Genomic DNA, 17,922 nt, shown 5'->3' with positions numbered 1-17,922 from the left:
TTGAATCCTGACTCTGTCCCTGGTGACGGCTGTGTTATTACAAGCAACTGATTTATATAAGGTCAGGTCTCCTGTCTATAAGATGGGTTAGGGACCACCTATTTTAGGACCTTATTTAAGGATTAAATGAAATAATATCTGTAACACTTGAGACGTGGTGAGTGATTAGTAAATCGGAGTTTCTCTTCTTCTTCCCTGCTGCCACTCCAGGGCAGTATAACTCCATTACTGACCCTCTTCACTTAGCTGAGACTGGCTAGAATTTTCATTCAGGTTTTACTAAGAAAAGCTTAGTAAAAATCGAATAGGACATATAAAAGTATACATAATAGATCTGTTTGTAAAACACAGGTTTCCGTTCCTGTTGTATACAGCTCATATATGATTTGGTAAGGCACACAGATATCTTTCATCTCTTTACTATGTATGTATCCTATCCAGAGTACCCTTTATCAGGTCCCAAGGATTGGGGCTGGGAACAGTGCCTATTCACACAGATGGTCCAGATGAACAATGTCCATACGCTCTTAATGCTCTTTCAGGAATATCTTTACACCCTCCAGAGGTCCCATTATAGACAGTTCTCTAACCAAGAAACTAGTTGAATTGGATTTGGTGTTATATGGGTCATTGTGACTTGTGGGAAGAGGTGTTAGGAACAGGAATTTCCCCATTGCTCTTATTCCAAACAAATGCATTTTAACCACTGGAATAGAGAAGTCTTTTTTTCAGTATGTGACCAACAGTTGACCATGATATTTATAGGTTTGTGAGCCTGTCATAGTCATGTTTTGAATCCATAGAAATCTGACAAAATTCTTTTCTTTAAAACTATTTCTGCTTGTTTATTTCCATAGACAGGTTTTTGCCAGTGGTCCGTGATTGAACAAAAATGTCATTAAACTAAGAGTATGTTATTAGAATCTGTTTCTAGTTCTTGCTATACTTTGGAATAGTTCTTTGTTTTCTAACAGTTAAGAAGATAAGCCTACGTTCGTGATTTTTAAAAGGAGAATTTAAACAAGAAAGAACTGAAAAAGTGAGACATCAAGAGGCCTTAACCTTTATCTTCCCCAGTGCTTCAGGCAGGCAACTTCTCTGCGTTGTAGAGAAAATAGAATCAGAAATTGTGCTTTATAAATACATCTATTGTATATACTATTTATATGTCCTATCTGATTTTTGCTAAGCTTTTTCTTAGTAGAATCTACCTGAAAATTCTAGACATAGTTACTTTGAGAAATAATTCTGGTTATTTGCTACTCTTGTCATATTTTGGCTTATGATTTTACCAGCTTGGGTTACTTTCAGCAATTTTTTATTACCAGCTTATTCTGATCAAGGTAACCTTTCTCCTGTGTTCTGTCTTGTTTATGCTATATAGTAGAGTCTCCATGCATTAAAAAATATGTTGCTAGATTTCAATTTTTCAGATATTGTCAAGATGTTAGAATTTTTTAATAGTGAAATGTTATAAAACCAGGCTAATTGTGATTCATTGGAAAGAATTAATTGACCATGACAGGGTTTTTGCATCTCTCCCTCCAGTTGGCAGTATCATATCTGATCACAGCATCCTGCTGCGCCTCTCAGGGTCTTCCTCATCCCCTCCCCGTGAGTCCAGCACCAAGATCAGTGGCCACAGCTGCCCCGGAATAGGTGGGGTTTACTTGCAAAAGAAAATCCAACAGATTACCAGGAGCACAGCCAAAAGAACAGACAGGACCGAGAAGGCCACTGAGGAGAATAGAGACAGGACAAGTTGTGAGACCACAGCCAGAAAAAGAATGACATCCCCGTTTAGAAGATTTAGGGAAAGAACTCTTTCAAGGGAGAGACTAGCCAACAGCAAAAAAGAGGACGCAGATCTCAATCAAGCTACAGAAAGCTGTGAGAAAGTGAAGGATGTTGGAAGCAACATCAAAGATGAGAAAGGGAATGACATCTTCAATTCAAATAGCCGAGGCAACAGTAACACTTTAAACTGCTTCTATACGCGATTCAAGTCTAAAAGGAGAAAGACACTCTGATGAAGTTCCTTACTTTATTTTAGTGTGAAATTTGTTTTCATTTATTAATGTAAATGTAGCTTAAATTAAGTCATTTGTCAAATAAGGCTCAGACAGACAACTTACTAAAATACTATTTATGAGCATTTTATGATTAGTGTTACAGGTCCTCCAACAACAAAATCATATCCGTTTAAAGTGCCTTATTTGTACATATGTTATTTTGCTAATGTTAGTAAACTTAATTACTCTTGTTTTCTGTAGTTGGCTTTATTTCCTGCTAGTAGCAGTTGGGTCTGTGAGTGCAATAAGTAGAGGAGGCTTTTTAGGAACCAGTGTTTACTTTTACATTAAATCCCCCAGTAACAATCTGATCAGAACCTTTGCCTTAGATAATTGTGTTGCTATCTTATTATTGCAACTACTTTACAAGCTAAAGTGAAATGTTTGGAAGGCAAGAAACTGTATCTTGTCCACATAAACTTTTTTATATCATTCACTTTTCATATATACTCTGATCAGAGGAGGGAGGAGATAGTCTAACATAGCAGGTTCAAAAACATCTGGGAAACTTGTTAAAAACTTACTGTGTCCCACTGCAGACCTTGTAAGTTTGAATTGCCAGAAATAGGCCCAAGAATGTGTATTTTAATAAGCCTTCCAGGTAATTCTTACAGTTAATTATATTTGACAAGTACTGATCTAACAGATGTAAGAATGAAATTATTTTTAAAACAGTAAAGCAAGTCTATCCCCCAGGATAAAAGAACAATGACTTTTTCTTTTGAGGAGGAATTTTTGAATTTTTTTTAGTTTATTTACCACATCCATTTTCTTGGTCCTCTTGAAAATTGACCGATCACTTCATGAAGGGCACTGAGAAATAGCAGTGATCCCAAGATCAGAGAACTGGGATGGGAGTCAAGAGACTGACTTTCCTTGGCTTGTCCTGTGCCTGGCACAAAAGCCAAATGCAGATCACACATTTTCTGAGTCTTAATTTTTGTTTTTGAAATAGTTAATGACACTAATTAATAAAGTTATTATTCAATAGTTTTTTTGTAATAACTTGAGCTATATGTGAGTCTAAAGCCTATAGTTCTTCTTGAGATTTCTAGGAATGGACCCAAAGGTCATGCACCTAATCAACCTCATTCTTCTCTCAGTGAACAAGAAGATAATTGTTTACTTCTTTGAGACCTACTCCTTGCTGGGATTACTACAGCATTTTCTTTATTTCTCAACAAAAGAAGTTTGGTTACTTTTCTAACAGTTACCCAAACAGACGATTGTGTACATTAACTATCATGCTGCAGATTTGTTTTTGGAACCTTCCACCTTACTCCATCTCCACCCCTTCATTCCAGAGAATGCTAAAGAAAATCTCTAGCTATATCTGCTGTGCAGTAAGTCATAGAGCAATTTAAAACAGGTAGATGCTGGGTTTTTTCATGTTACATTCTTGTAAATCTGTCAGTTCAGCTGTTTAATGTAATGTTCTGCTAAATTGGTGAAGAAAAAGGAAACTAGGTATAAGAGTAAGTCCAAATCTAAAACAATTTATTTAAAAATACTAAAACAATGGCTTTTAACTTGAGGCAAGACTTCTTAGGTGACAGAAGCAAAATATCTAGGGTATTTGCAGTTTGAAAAAACAAAAATAAAATTCTTTCCCTTGAGTCCTGACTCCCCTTACCTACCCCTGCCTCGAGGTGGTGTTTTGGACACTCAGGTCAGGCCTTGAAATATTTATATTAATCAAAGGGGAGGGGACATAGGGTTAAAAAGAAGTTGAGAAGTTCAAGTTTAATGTTTTGTAATATATTTAATGCCTCTTGTTTTATTAAATGCTTGTAGCTATGTGAGAGCCTGGGGCAGATTTACCTTTGAACTAGTTTTCTCAGTAATACTGGGTTTTGGCTTTCTATTTCTTGAATTTGGAATTAGATTGGTGCCGTGTGGGTAGGTAGGTGAATGGATATGTAAAGGAACATGTACAGAAAATCGGCACCATTACATCTACATAGATGGAAATTGACATTGATACTCACTTTATGTTTTGTTCTTTTTATATTTTTCTTTGTCCTCTCCCTGACCCTCCCCACTCCCGTTCCTTTGTTTTGTAGTTTGATCAGTTGTCTTCTCTCATTCAGGTTATACACTTATACCATCAGCTAAATCTGACAACTTGTCTGACTCCAGCCATAGTGAGATTTCTTCACGGTCCAGCATTGTGAGCAATTGCTCTGTTGACTCCATGTCTGCAGCTCTACAGGATGAACGGTGTTCCTCCCAGGCTGTGGCAGTCCCTGAATCCACTGGAGCATTTGAAAAGACAGAGCACTCCTCAGGGATAGGAGACCATAGTCAGCCTGGCCCTGGGTAAACATCCTTGCCTGTGTTCACATCACAAAACCCAAGCTGAGTGGCCACTGCAAGCAGTGCTCCCTAATTTGAACGTAAAACCACCCCCACCAAAGGAGTAGTTGAAAGAACAGGAGAACCAAGCATGTATTCTCTATACTGAATGTGCAAATAAGTGCTATTTTGAAAGATATATGGGTGCTCATTTTTTAAATGTTACTGGATTCAAGTAACTTACATCATGTATCTTTTCGATCAATAAGAACTCAAAGTGAAGATGCTATTGGTAGGTGGGAAGTAGTTCTTGCATTCTAGCTATAAGGTTAGAGATTGCTCAAAAAGAGTGTGTAATGGGAAGTACCCTCAGTGCTGTACACGTTGTAGACAGATTGGGAGAGTAGGACTAGTCCTTGATCCTTACTCTCTCAAAGTATGATTTGGAGAATAAGAATTATCAACTAGCAAAAAGTCAATTAAAAAAAAAGTTAACTCTAAATTTCTATTTAGAATCAGACAAAATGGAAATCTTCAGAAAGCACTGAGAAAGTTGATTCTAAACTGATACTGTTAAATCTGGTACACTTTAATATGAAAAATTTAAGATATAGTGAAGTATTATCACCATACTTGTAAGGGTTTCTAAACTATGGTTCTCTAGACCAGGAGTCAACAAACTTTTTCTATAAAAGTTAGATAGTAAATATTGTAGGCATAGCTGGCTGTAAGCTCTCTGTTGCAATTGCTCAACCCTGCTATTGTTGCATCAAAACAGCCTTAGACAATTTGTAAACAAATGGGCATGCTGTGTCCCAATAAAACTTTATTTACAAAAACAGGTAGAGGGCTGGATTTGCCCTTGGGCTCTAGTTTGCTGATCCCTGCTCTGTATGCTCTGTACTATAAATCAGGGAGTCACAAACCTTTTGGGGGGTGGGCAGGTAAAGGCCCATTTAAAGGAGTACATATTTTAGGCTTTGCAGGCTGTATATGGTCTCTGTCTCAAAATCTTTGGAGTATTTTGTTCCATTTTGTTTAAACCCTTTAAAACGTAAAAACCGTGCTTTGCTCAAGACCATAAAAAAACAGGCTGTTCACTTGATTTGGTCCATGAAACTAAGTTTGAGAACCCTTGCTATAAATGATAGAATTCATTTAGTAGTAGGTAATTGGGGAAGTTGCTGTTTCCTTGGTACCTCAGAGACACTGAAAAATAAAACATGGTTTCTGTAATTGAGGATTCTTAATTCTGTGTGCATGGAGAGAATCTAGTGTTGCATTATGTTGACCAAGAATGAAAATGTATACTTAATTTTATTCATTTCAAACCTCATCCTTCATAATAATTCAAGAAAAATTCTGAGGAAGCCTTTTAAGTATTTGAGTTTCTTCAGTGTATGTTTCGAGCTAAGTATTAACATTAATGCCAGTACAAGTTTAGTGATGATTGATTACAGTGTCATTTTTTTCCAGAAGGTTATGTTGGCATTAAACACTTGTGATGCATGTTCTATAGTCTCTTGTAGGCAGTAATACTTGCAATGGACTGAAGAAATTGTTTCCATTAAGCCAGTAAATTACTTTTAATTGTGTATCTCCAATTTTAGGTGGACACTCTCAAAGCCATCACTAATCAAGAATTTAGCTGTCTCATCTTCTGTGAGCAATGATGAGATTTCTCACGAGCATATTATTATAGAAGCAGCTGATAGTGGTCGTGGAAGTTGGACTTCCTGTTCAAGCAGCTCCCATGACAACTTCCAAAGCCTTCCAAACCCAAAAGGCTGGGATTTTCTGAACTCTTATCGACATACCCATTTGGATGGTCCCATAGCTGAAGTTGAACCCACTGACTGTGAGCCCTGTACCTCTCCTAAAGTCTGCTCTCGAACTTGTGGTCAGTGTAAAGGAAGCCTAGAGACTAATCAGATGAGGCAGAGTTGGGCTTCCTCTAGTTCTCTGTCTGATACATACGAACCAAACTATGGGACAGTTAAACGGAGAGTGTTGGAGAGCACCCCAGCTGAGTCATCTGAAGGCTTGGACCACAAGGACGGCATCGACCCCGTTTATAAAACTGTTACTTCGAGTACAGAAAAGGGCTTGATTGGTAAGTTGTGTGTTCTTTGTCATATCTGTGGCATTTAGAATTTAAGTGGTAAAGTGACCTTGGCCCAGAATTTTATTCTTGGAAAATTCCCTTCTCTAATCTCTCTTTCCTCCCTCCACATGCAAATTATTTTCAAAAAGTTCATGATTTCTCAAGAGCTTTGGGGCAGATATTCAAGCCATTTAAAATGAAAAAGCTGACATGCAGGAATTTAATAAGGGGGACAGGTTTATATGTCTTGTTTTGCTTTTGAGATCTTTTTGGTTTTATTAAGAAAATATTATTGCATTACTGTGCAGTAGTAATAAAGGGATTATTCTCTTTGCCACCTCATAAATTGTTTGGACCCTAGTTGCTTTTTGCATACATGGTAGAAACTTTGAATCTGACACTACTTTTAGGTAGTACAAGTGGTGGAAAAAGTGTGATAAAGAAGTCCAAAACAGGGACTTCCCTGGCAGTCCAGTGGTTAAGACTCTGCGCTTCCACTGCAGGGGGGGCATGGGTTTGATCCCTGGTCAGGGAACTAAGATCCCACATGCTACGTGATGCAGCCAAAAAAAAAAAAAAAGACCCAAACATTTTTCATTATACCCTCCTAGCACATATCATGGGTGTGCCAGCTTCTGTTTGTGGATTCCGTTCTAACCATGCACAGCTTTCTTGGTGTATTCTTTTAGTATTTGGCCGTCAAATACATTTTTTTTCCCTTATTCTTGAGTTTATATAAGTACTTAGATATAATAGCACCTGTGGGTTTTTTTTTCATGTGGAGTGACTGTACTTTGAGTCAATATTATCATAATCAACTCTTTATACTATATTCGTGATGTCAATTTAAACTACTAACATATGAAAGACACGTGCTTTTTTTAGCATATTTTTTACTTGTCAAATTTCATTATAGGTTGGATTTTTTAGTTCATTTTTTTCCAAGGATTTTTTATTAAAGCCTTTTAGGTAACTGTTATATGGATATACAAGCACGTGTGTGCAAGGGTGTAAAATCTTTCTCTTCTTATCCATTTGGGAAAATAGATTAAAAAAATTTTTTTTGTTCATTTCTAGATGACTCTGGGCAAATCACTTAACATTCTTCATTCTTGTCTTCTTTTCACAACCTCTCCACCCCCTCCCCACTCCATTCTCCTCAGATGGGAATGGAAATCCTTTCTGACCTTGATACTACATGCAGATTTTACTGGTAGAGTTGTAGAAATTTCAATATGGGCAAACTTGATTCTCTAAGGGGAGAATTTAATGATCCTTTTAAATTTATTCTTCTTGTATATAGATAGTGTTTGTATTTTAAAAGTTGCTTACATGATCAAGATACTCAGAGCCATTTGTCCTGTGAGTCTTGTGGATTGGTCTTAATTTCATGGAACTTCCTTTTTAACTTATTTCTGATGTTTTTTTGAAGCTTTGCCTTAGACCCAGGGTGTACAAACTTAGGGCAAAAGATTTTAAGTCACCATTATTTTTAATGTCCACTGAAAATCAGAGAAACTTAATTTAAGGTGGATTTCCTAAAATTATGGCTTTTCTTCTCACTTAATCACAGAGCAGAGGTTAGGAATAAGGTCCTTGAAGGAATTAGTTCCTCTTTAAAGTTGTTTATATGCCAGCACTGACGTGAAATAGCCCTTAAGTAGAGGGCCTAAATGTCATTTCTATGAAAATCCCCCCATTTAATAGAGTATAGATGTTCAGGGTGAATTCTTAAATGTCTCTGACTCATTCACCTTTGGGGCTGGTACTCCTTGAGGAATTTGTCACACACTTCTGTGATTTGTGGTCTGACCTGTGAAAGGAGGAAGCTTGTCATCAATGTCATCTCCTTCAACTGTCTCATTCTATTTAATGTTTGTAAAACCCAATGTAATTTATGTATTTTAAAAACAAGTTTAAATATCAAGTTTATTAAGCTTATTAAAAGTGTTTTTAACCTGCTGCCATTGTGTTCAGATATATTCACTGTGTCCCTTTTTAAGTTCTATTTTGTCATTGTAATAAGTTTCAGTATGTTTTTTTTTCATTTCTTATATTTTTCATTAACATTTCCATTGCTTATTTTTCATGCCAGTGTACTGTGTCACCTCACCCAAGAAGGAGGATAGGTATAGGGAGCCACCTCCCACTCCTCCAGGATACATGGGGATTTCTTTAGCAGACCTAAAGGAAGGACCCCACCTACACCTAAAACCTCCAGATTATAGTGTGGCAGTGCAGAGGTCAAAGATGATGCATAACAGCCTCTCTAGACTGCCACCAGCTTCTCTCAGTAGCAACCCTGTGGCCTGTGTTCCATCGAAGATCGTAACTCAGCCTCAGAGGCATAATTTGCAGCCATCCCATCCTAAACTAGCAGATGTGACTGACGCAGATAGCGAAGCAGATGGTATGTTGACAAACTACCTTAATGGCTCTTAAATGAATTGCTAAGCACATTGAATGGTCTTTGCTCTGGTATTTCACATAATCAGAAATGTTTTCTTTAACTGCTTTAGAAATCTCTGTTAAAAAAGAAATGACTACATACGATGGTGTGTTTTTTGTAAATGGAGAGGGCAACCTGATTGTATTTAATAGCAGCTCAGCGTAAAAGGATAATTTTAAGAGGAGGCACTTGACATTGGTAGAGTTGTGTTTTACACTAATGCATGGACACTTGAAACTCCAAGTATCAAAATGTCAAATTATCTGAAATCATGCTGTTTGATAGAGTTCCTCTTATTAGCAGAACTCTTGACCAACTTTGCAATTTTGGCAATAAATGAATTTTATCTTTCTAAACAATCTAGTAATAAAGTGGTTAAAAAGCAGTTCTGAATTCCAGTTGATTGTCAGCCTTCATTGTGATCAGAAGTCAAAAATGTCATTATAATAAAATCTGGCCTTTGATGGGATATTTGAGAGGATTTCTTTGTTGAAATTGACTAATTTTTTAAACAGATAACTAGATTGTTAGTTGATCTTCATTAATATGCTGACCTACCACTTAACTGTGTTTCTTTTATTTTCAGAAAATGAACAGGTTTCAGCAGTGTAGCCTTTGGATTGACCTGATTGAAGTCTACTGAAAGTCACGGAGGAAGGAGTGGGCAGAACCAACTCACAATTCTGCAGGCCGTTGCCAACAAATAGCTCGCTGCTCCTGCTGCTAACCCAGAGGTTTTAATCCCTGTACTCTGAGCAATGAGATAACCCTGAATCATGCTTCCTTTCATTTAATCCCTGCAGATGCATAGTTTCCTCAGCTATGGATGTTGTGCCTGGATACCAGTCTTCGCTTTGCACACCAGACCTGCCTTGGGACCACAGTTACTAGAACAAATTCAAACTCGAGTCCTCCCCATATATATCACTATAGATTTTCCTTTAACATGTTATTTTTAAGATAGTAGTAGTGGTAGTATTTTCAAGCCATAGCTTGGGTTAACAGACAAATTCAGAATGTCTGCCAATACCAAGGATATTTTTATGTATTTGAAAAGTAACTTATTATTTGAAGTTTTGTGGTTTTGTTTGTATTTGGGAGCTCTTGTTAATTGATGTTCATGTTTGAGGCCATAAAACTGTCTCTGATCTGACCAAACTGAAGCCATCTTTACAGGATGATATGTTTGATCTATACAGAGATGTAACCATCTATAGCACCAACGAAACGTGGGGTCTCAGTTTGAGTGGAACAGGAATCCCTTTGCTGTTGAGGTGTTAGGAAGGAGAATACTGCCATCTGCTGGTCAGGATTTGGAAAGCCAAATGAAGCTACCACAGGGTCCTAGCAGTCTCTTGGGAAAAGGAAGGGGTATGATGGGGTGTGTAGCAACCCTAATTTCCAAAGAATGAAATGTTTATCTTACATAACATGTATACCAACTTAAGTGAAAGTCATTCTCTGTCTAACTGTAGCTATAAGTATAAATCCAGTAAATAGAGAATGAGTTCTAGACAGTTCTACTCTGTAGAAACCCATACCTAAAATTTTTCACAACTCAAATATGGAGTTTTTTTAAAGGACATGTTATCTTTGGCGGTATAGTCATGAAGATCAATTTAGCTTTATGCGGTGTTCTGCAGCACCCACCACCCAACCCCCATCTTACAGCACAAGGCTGTTTTTAATCTTCATAAACCCTGCAGCTCCCAGTTGCCTGCAGGTAAAGCTCATTAGCACACCAAGGTCTATAATTGGTTGAAAATTTTGTGGGAGAAAGAGGAGCTAGAATTATGGAAGTGATTATTTCTTGGTTTTCACTTTAGGCCTTGAGAGGAAGGAGACATATATATTTAACAGCCTGTTGGGCGTGGCACTCTTAAGTATTTAATTAAAATTTCATTGACTATTTACTGGATGAGGTAGACTTTCCGCATTTAAAAAAGATTAAGTATGATGTTTTCTACATCTTAAGTTTAAATTTTTTCATTCGCTTTTTAGTGTAAAGGCAAGTGAAAGGGTAATAAACTTCTGTGACTACCAAAAAAAAAAAAAAGCCAAAGCCATTAATGTGTACTACCCAAATCAACTTGGAGCCAAAAATAGGTTTACTTCTGAATGGTTATCCATATGTGAATTTATAGGATTTAGTTGGCTTATTACTTCCTTTTGAAAAGTTCTCATTTTTTCCTAGCTCTCTCTTCCTTCTCTCTATCATCCTCCTATTTCCTTCATTTTAAAATCATAAATCAGTGCCAACTGGTAAATGGCAGTAGTCCATCTTTTCTATCAAAATGATAATTTCTTCATTTTAGGAAAAACAGCATGTCTGAAAAATTCCCATGGGCAAAAAACTGTAAATATGAAACTTAAGCCTTAGAAATTAACCCCAGGTATGTTAGAATGAGGCTAGTTGGCTCCATAGCTTTCTTGGCCCATTGAAATGGAAAGTAACCTGGATCAAAAATCCTGGTTTGAAAGTCACACTGTAAAGGTTTGATCTATAAACAGTGGTCCTGTGATCATAAATTTTTCTTTCACTGATTTAGACAATATTATTTTCATGTCCAGAGCAAAACGAAGTGAAAGATATTTTTGCTACAACCATCTTTTTATCCAGTTTGGGTATTTATTCTCACCATTTTATATCCACTCCCCGGAAAAATGTGCTGTTTGCACAGTATCTGTTTTTTTAGCAGGTCTTTCAAACCAGATGGGAGCCTTCTCCATCGTTGTCCTCAATGTTGTGGATAATATCTTGCACAGAGAGTCAGAGGCTTGTGGTTTTGGACTTGCATCCTGTAGCTGCCTTTGTTTCCTGTAGCTTGAAATGTGAGTGTTTGGATCAGCTGATCACATTGATCAAGAACTAAAGCCAAATGCTTTCTAGTTTGATATGTATTTATCCCTTAAAAAATCGTGGCGTTTTGATCTTTATATTCTAATTTACGGTACATTCCTGCCTTCTCTCAGTTTGTCACTTGACTAGAACAAGAGAAGCCTTAACCTATACTTGCTCCAATTCAAAATGCCCGTTTGTTTTTATTTTATAAATTTATAAGTATACTGAAGAGATCTATGCCCTCATTGTACCACAACTCTGAATCTGCCAGGGCTATTGAAGCAGTAAATCCTCACTGCAAACTTTTGCCAAATAATAAGTTTCAACAAAAAAATCTCTGCATAATGAAAGATTTGGAGAATTAGTAAATCCAGTATATACTTCCATAAAGGTTTATTGTAATTTAATAGAGTCTTACTTTCTCCAAATGGTTACTTGCAGTATGATATTTGGGGAGAAAAAGCCTTTAAATGGTTTTTCATGAGGATGATGTCACATTGTCATCATCTGCATAACCACCTTGAGAATCTCTCCTAGGCTTGAAATGTGACAGTAATCATGGAGATATCCAAGAACAATTCTAATTTTTATAAAGTGTTTTCTCCCCTTTAAAAAGAAGGGGAGAAAGGGTTTCCTTGTATATTTAAGACTCTGATTATTATTTTGATACATACATTTCTAAAAAATGTGATATTAAAGTAGATGTATCCCTTTAGTATTACCGTAAATGTGATATAGCAAAGGGGTAAATCTTCAAAACAGTGTCACAGTACATTTTCAAATTTAAACTTGAACCCCAGTTCATCTTTAATTTCTGTTGTGCTTTTTCAAGGCTTCTTTACTTTTGATACACAGAATACAGTTGTACTTAACCTTTTAAAATTGAAACGTGAGCTGATCAGCAAAGGACAAAAACAAAACTGCAGAGTCATAATAATCAAATAGCAATTATACTGCACAATTCAGTGATTGTAAAGTGTCCTGTAACAAGCAATGTTTGTCTCCTATTTTTTGATACCTCTTAAACTTATGTCTTTTAGAAAGACAGTGCCTCTGTATGCTTTTTGTATTTTTATTGAGTGTAAATATTTGTTATATTTTTGGTTAAGAGAATGTAAAAGTACCATTTACTATTACCATATCTACTAATACATTGGTGGAATCAATAAAGAATCTAATTAACCTTCTCTGCACTTTATGGCTAATGTATGGGAGCAGGTTATATACCCAGTCATTCAAGAGGACCAGTCTGGGACCTGCATTGGTGTGAAGGCATTTTTTGTTTTAAGTCTCCAGAGAAATTGGAATTGTCCAATTATGGTTGACATTTTGGTATCTGTGAAACACCTAGCTATTGTTTTGTTTAGTTTTTTAAAAGTGTATTCGACTACAAACCAAGTTTAACAGTGGCTTAAACCCTATTGGATTGTTTTTCTTTTATAACAGAAAAGTCTACTGGCAGACTGTTTAGGGCTGGTACGGGGATTCTACAGTTCTGTTGCGGTCTCATGGATTCTGACGTTTACACCTGAGGGCATCACTGCAGTGCTTCAAGAAGGAAGGGTTTGCAGGAAAGGTGCAAATGTGTAGCCCTTTTATTAGCAAAACAACAGCTTTTCTAGAACTCCACTTGCATAATTCTGCTTACCTCCCACTGGTCAAAACTGTCACATGACCAGTGGCTGCAAGGAAACCTGGGAAATGAACTTTTTTAGCTGAGCAGTGGATGGCTCCAAATAAAAGTGGTATTCTTTTCAGTGAAGAAGGAAAGAATGGATATTGAATGGGCAGCTAGCTCGGTCTACCACAGCATGCCTATTGCCCACTCTTTCAGGAAGTGCATTTACATGTAAGTGCAGTAATTTATTTATTGGGATCAGATCCTAGGACCCTGGCAAAGAAAGGGGAAATTCTTCTTTAGTACTCCTTCGTAAAGTTTCCCAGTCGCTCCTCTGTACCCAGAGAATATTACTCCCCTGCTAGGTAAGGCTTCTACCTCCTCCCAGTTTACGCCCTCCCAACACACACACACCAAGGTTTCCTCAGGGCCACTCCTTCCCCTGATCTCTCCACAGTTACTAGTTTATTCCTTTATTTCGAAAATACTAAACACAAGTGTAGTAGGTTGAATAATAACTACTTAAAAATATCAAGCTCTAATCCCTGGAACTTTAAAGGTTACTGAAAAGGGTCTTTGCAGATTTAATTAAAGTTAAGCATTCTGAGATGAGGCAATTACTTTGGATTCTCTGGGTGGGCCCTAAATGCTATCACAAGTGTCCTTAGAGAGGCAAAGGACGATAACAGAGGAGAAGGCACTGTGAAGCTGGCAGAGAGTTGTAACTGTGGGCAGCAGAATACTAACAGCCACCAGGAACTAGAAGATACAAGGAAGAGCTCCTTCCTTAGAGCCTCCAGAGGAAGTGCCACCCTGCCAACATCTTGATTTTGGTCTTCTCACCTGTTGTTTCAACCAACCCATTTTTGGTAATGTATTAATAGCAGCCCTAGGAAACTTAATACACGCTACTGTTTCTGTCTGACTTTGAGGACCCAGAACCTTCAATTAAAGGATATAGTGGTCCATAAGTACACCACAGGAACTGTGAGCCCTGTCTCACTACCTTCAAGAAGAATTTGTTAAACCAAGATGAGAGAGGCCCAGAGGCCTCCTCTCCAGCAGCCTGGTCAGCCTATTGTTTTTCCAAGTGTTCACAGAAGGGACATTGCTATCATCCTTGCCACACACGATATTTTTCATTTTTCTCATTCCAGGCATTCTGGTGAGTATGTACTGGTATCTTTATGTGGTTTTAATTTTAATTTCTATAATTACTAATAATGCTAAGCATCTTTTCAAATGCTTACTGGCCATTTGGATACTGTCTTTTATGAAGTGTGTTTTTAGGTCTTTTGTTTTTTATTTGTTGCTAGAGTATTGAAATACAATTGTTTTATAATGACTTGTATATAACAACCTTGCTCAATTCATTTATTAATCCCAACAGGTTTTAGAATCTTCTGAATTTTCTATATTCTCCTGGAAATTTTCTCCAGGCAGTGAGCTGGGGCCATGGTGTAGGGCTCACCCTTTTGTTTCTTATGCTCTCAAGGATTACTGTCCTTCAGTGCCTGGTGTCCAGGGTATTAAGTGGCCTTGTTTTATACATTTTGTCCAGTTTTTCAGTTGTTTCAGACAGGAGGGTAAAATGGTAGCTTCTCCATCTTGACCAGAAGCAGAAATCCACATATAAAATTTTAATACAACTCTCTCAGTAAATGAGAGCATACACCCACATTCTCCCTGCCCCACCCCCAAATCAGTAAGGATATAGAAGATTGGAACAACACAACCAACACACTTAATCTAATGAACCTGTATAAAACACTGAATTAACAACAACTGCAAGATACACATTACTTCTAGGTGATCATGGAGCATTTATCAAAGTTAACTATATATTGGGCCATAAAGAAACTATTAACAAATTTCAAAGGGTTGGACTCATATAGAGAAGGCTGTCTGCAACAGAATTAAATGAGAAATTAGTAACAAAAATTACAAAATTTGGAAGTTAAAGAATGTACCTCCCAGTAACCTGTTGGAAGGTAGAGATTATTTTGAACTGAATGAAAATAGGAATATCAAAACCTTTTGGATTTGATTAAAAGGAATTGTATAGCCTTAAGTGCATATATTAGAAAAGTAGAAAGGCTAAAAATGAATTAGCTAAACATGCTTCTTGAGAAACCAGAATAATAGCAAATTAAATTCAAATAGATGGAAGAAAATAATAGCAGAAATATGTAACACGTAAAAAAAAGAAGAATTAGCAAAGCAGTATATATTCTTTTAAAAGACTAATGCTAAACTCTTGGTGAGGATGATCAAGGAAAAAGAAAAATGGCAAAACTAACCAATGTTAGAAACATAAAACAGTCATTATTATTATAGTCATTAAAGAGAAAGACACTTTGAATAATTAAAATGTGGATGAAATAAACATAGAAAAACAAAACTTACCAAAACTGTAATAAGAAGGAAAATTTAGTTGTTTTATAACTGTTAAAGAAGTTGAGTCTGTCATTTAAAAACCTTTCCATAAAGAAAACTTGTCCTGGATGGCCTTATCTGTGTTATACCAAAACTTTATAGAAGTAATAACACTAATACTATGTAACAAAATCTCAGCAGTAGTAGAGATTTGTTAAGTAAGATCCTCATAAGAAAACACTAAAAATAAAGGAAATTATTGGTATATTCAACTGTCTTAAAATTAAAAACATGTTCATCCAAAAAATACAGTTTAAAAGAACACAAGCCCATAGAGTTGTAAAATATATTGTAATTTATATACCCTTCAAAGCACAGGTATCCAGAATATACAAAGTACTTCTTTCCATCAAAAGAAAAAGAGCACCTAGGGCTTCCCTGGTGGCGCAGTGGTTAAGAATCTGCCTGCCAATGGAGGGGACATGGGTTCGAGCCCCGGTCTGGGAAGATCCCACATGCCGAGGAGCGATTAAGCCCGTGCGCCACAACTACTGAACCTGCGCTCTAGAGCCCGCAAACCACAACTACTGAGTCCCCGTGCTACAACTACTGAAGCCTGCACGCCTAGAGACGATGCTCTGCAACAAGAGAAGCCACTGCAGTGAGAAGCCTGTTCATTGCCACGAAGCATAGCCCCCCACTCGCTGCAACTAGAGAAAGCCTGCATGCAGCAACAAAGACCCAATGCGCCCAAAAATAAATAACTTAAATAAATTAAAAAAATAAAAAAGGAAAAAGAGCACCCAATAGAAAAATGGGTAAAAGAATTAAAGAAGCACTTCATAAAAGAGGGGAAACTGTCCAATAAACATGAAAAGGTGCCTAATCTCATTATTAAAAACCTCTACATAAGTTTAGATTTGATGATGAGGGATGTGTTAGCTGTGCTGCCTTCTATTTGGAGTGTGGTGGCAGATGATCAAGGGTCAAAAACTATCTTTTGGAAGAAACAAGAACAGGGCTAAATTGGAACTGGAACTGCCAGATGGTGCCACACTACAGTGTGAATTCCTGGGATCTTTGTCTTTTTTTTTTTTTTTTTAAATCTTTTTTGGAGTATAATTGCTTCACAATACTGTTAGTTTCTGTTGCACAACAAAGTGAATCAGCCATATGCATACACATGTCTTCATATGCCCTCCCTCTTGAGCCTCCCTCCCATCCTCCCTATCCCACCCCTCTAGGTCACAAAGCACCGAGCCTATCTCCCTGTTGTATGCTGCTGCTACCCACCAGCCAACTATTTTACATTCTGTAGTGTATATATGTCAACAGTTCTCTCACTTTGCCCCAGCTTCCCCCTCCCACCCCATGTCCTCAAGTCCATTCTCTATGTCTGCCTCTTTATTCTTGCCCTGCCTCTAGGTTCATCAGTACCATTTTTTTTTTAAGATTCCATATATATGCGTTAGCATATGGATATGTTTTTGTCTTTCTGACTTCACTCTGCGACAGACTCTAGGTCCATCCACCTCACTACGAATAACTCAGTTTCGTTTCTTTTTATGGCTAATATTTCACTGTATCTATGTGCTACATCTTCTTTATCCATTCATCTGTTGATGGACATTTAGGTTGGTTCTGTGTCCTGGCTATTGTAAATAGTACTGCAGTGAACATTATGGTACATGACTCTTTTTGAATTATGGTTTTCTCAGGGTATATGCCCAGTAGTGGGATTGCTGGGTCATATGGTAATTCTATTTTTAGTTTTTTTTAAGGAACCTCCATACTGTTGTCCATAGTGGTTGTACCAATCTACATTCCCACCAACAGTGCAAGAGGGTTCCCTTTTCTCCGCACCCTCTCCAGCATTTATTGTTTGTAGATTTTTTGATGATAGCCATTCTCACTGGTGTGATGTGATACCTCAGTGTAGTTTTGATTTGCATTTCTCTAATGATTAGTGATGTTGAGCATCTTTTCATGTGTTTGTTGGCAATCTGTATATCTGTTTTGGAGACATGTCTATTTAGGGCTTCTACCCATTTTTGGATTGGGTTGTTTGTTTTTTTGATATTGAGCTGCATGAGCTGCTTGTATATTTTGGAGATTAATCCTTTGTCAGTTGCTTTGTTTGCAGATATTTTCTCCCATTCTGAGAGT

General features: G+C 37.1%; 1 protein-coding gene across 8 annotated transcripts in view; it reads left to right on the top strand.

Annotated features, from left to right (window-relative positions):
- RAPGEF6 (Rap guanine nucleotide exchange factor 6) overlaps positions 1–12,949 on the top strand; it is a 217,805-nt gene extending 204,856 nt beyond the window's left edge. For 5 of the 8 annotated variants that reach the window (XM_030869701.2, XM_030869700.2, XM_030869699.2 and 2 more), the window contains 4 exons: positions 4,163–4,391; positions 5,978–6,480; positions 8,567–8,881; positions 9,507–12,949. In XM_030869701.2, coding sequence (XP_030725561.1) covers positions 4,163–4,391; positions 5,978–6,480; positions 8,567–8,881; positions 9,507–9,532 — 1,073 coding nt within the window. In that variant the 3' untranslated portion in view covers positions 9,533–12,949. Of the gene's footprint in view, positions 1–1,548; positions 4,392–5,977; positions 6,481–8,566; positions 8,882–9,506 lie in introns of those variants that run through there. The other 3 variants (XM_030869710.2, XM_030869709.2, XM_030869706.2) reach the window with 2 other exon arrangements.
- The last annotated feature ends 4,973 nt before the right edge of the window (positions 12,950–17,922 follow it).

This window comes from Globicephala melas, chromosome 3 (assembly GCF_963455315.2).
Source record: "Globicephala melas chromosome 3, mGloMel1.2, whole genome shotgun sequence".
Taxonomy (NCBI): Eukaryota; Metazoa; Chordata; class Mammalia; order Artiodactyla; family Delphinidae; genus Globicephala; species Globicephala melas.
This window is presented reverse-complemented; position numbering and strand designations above follow the sequence as displayed.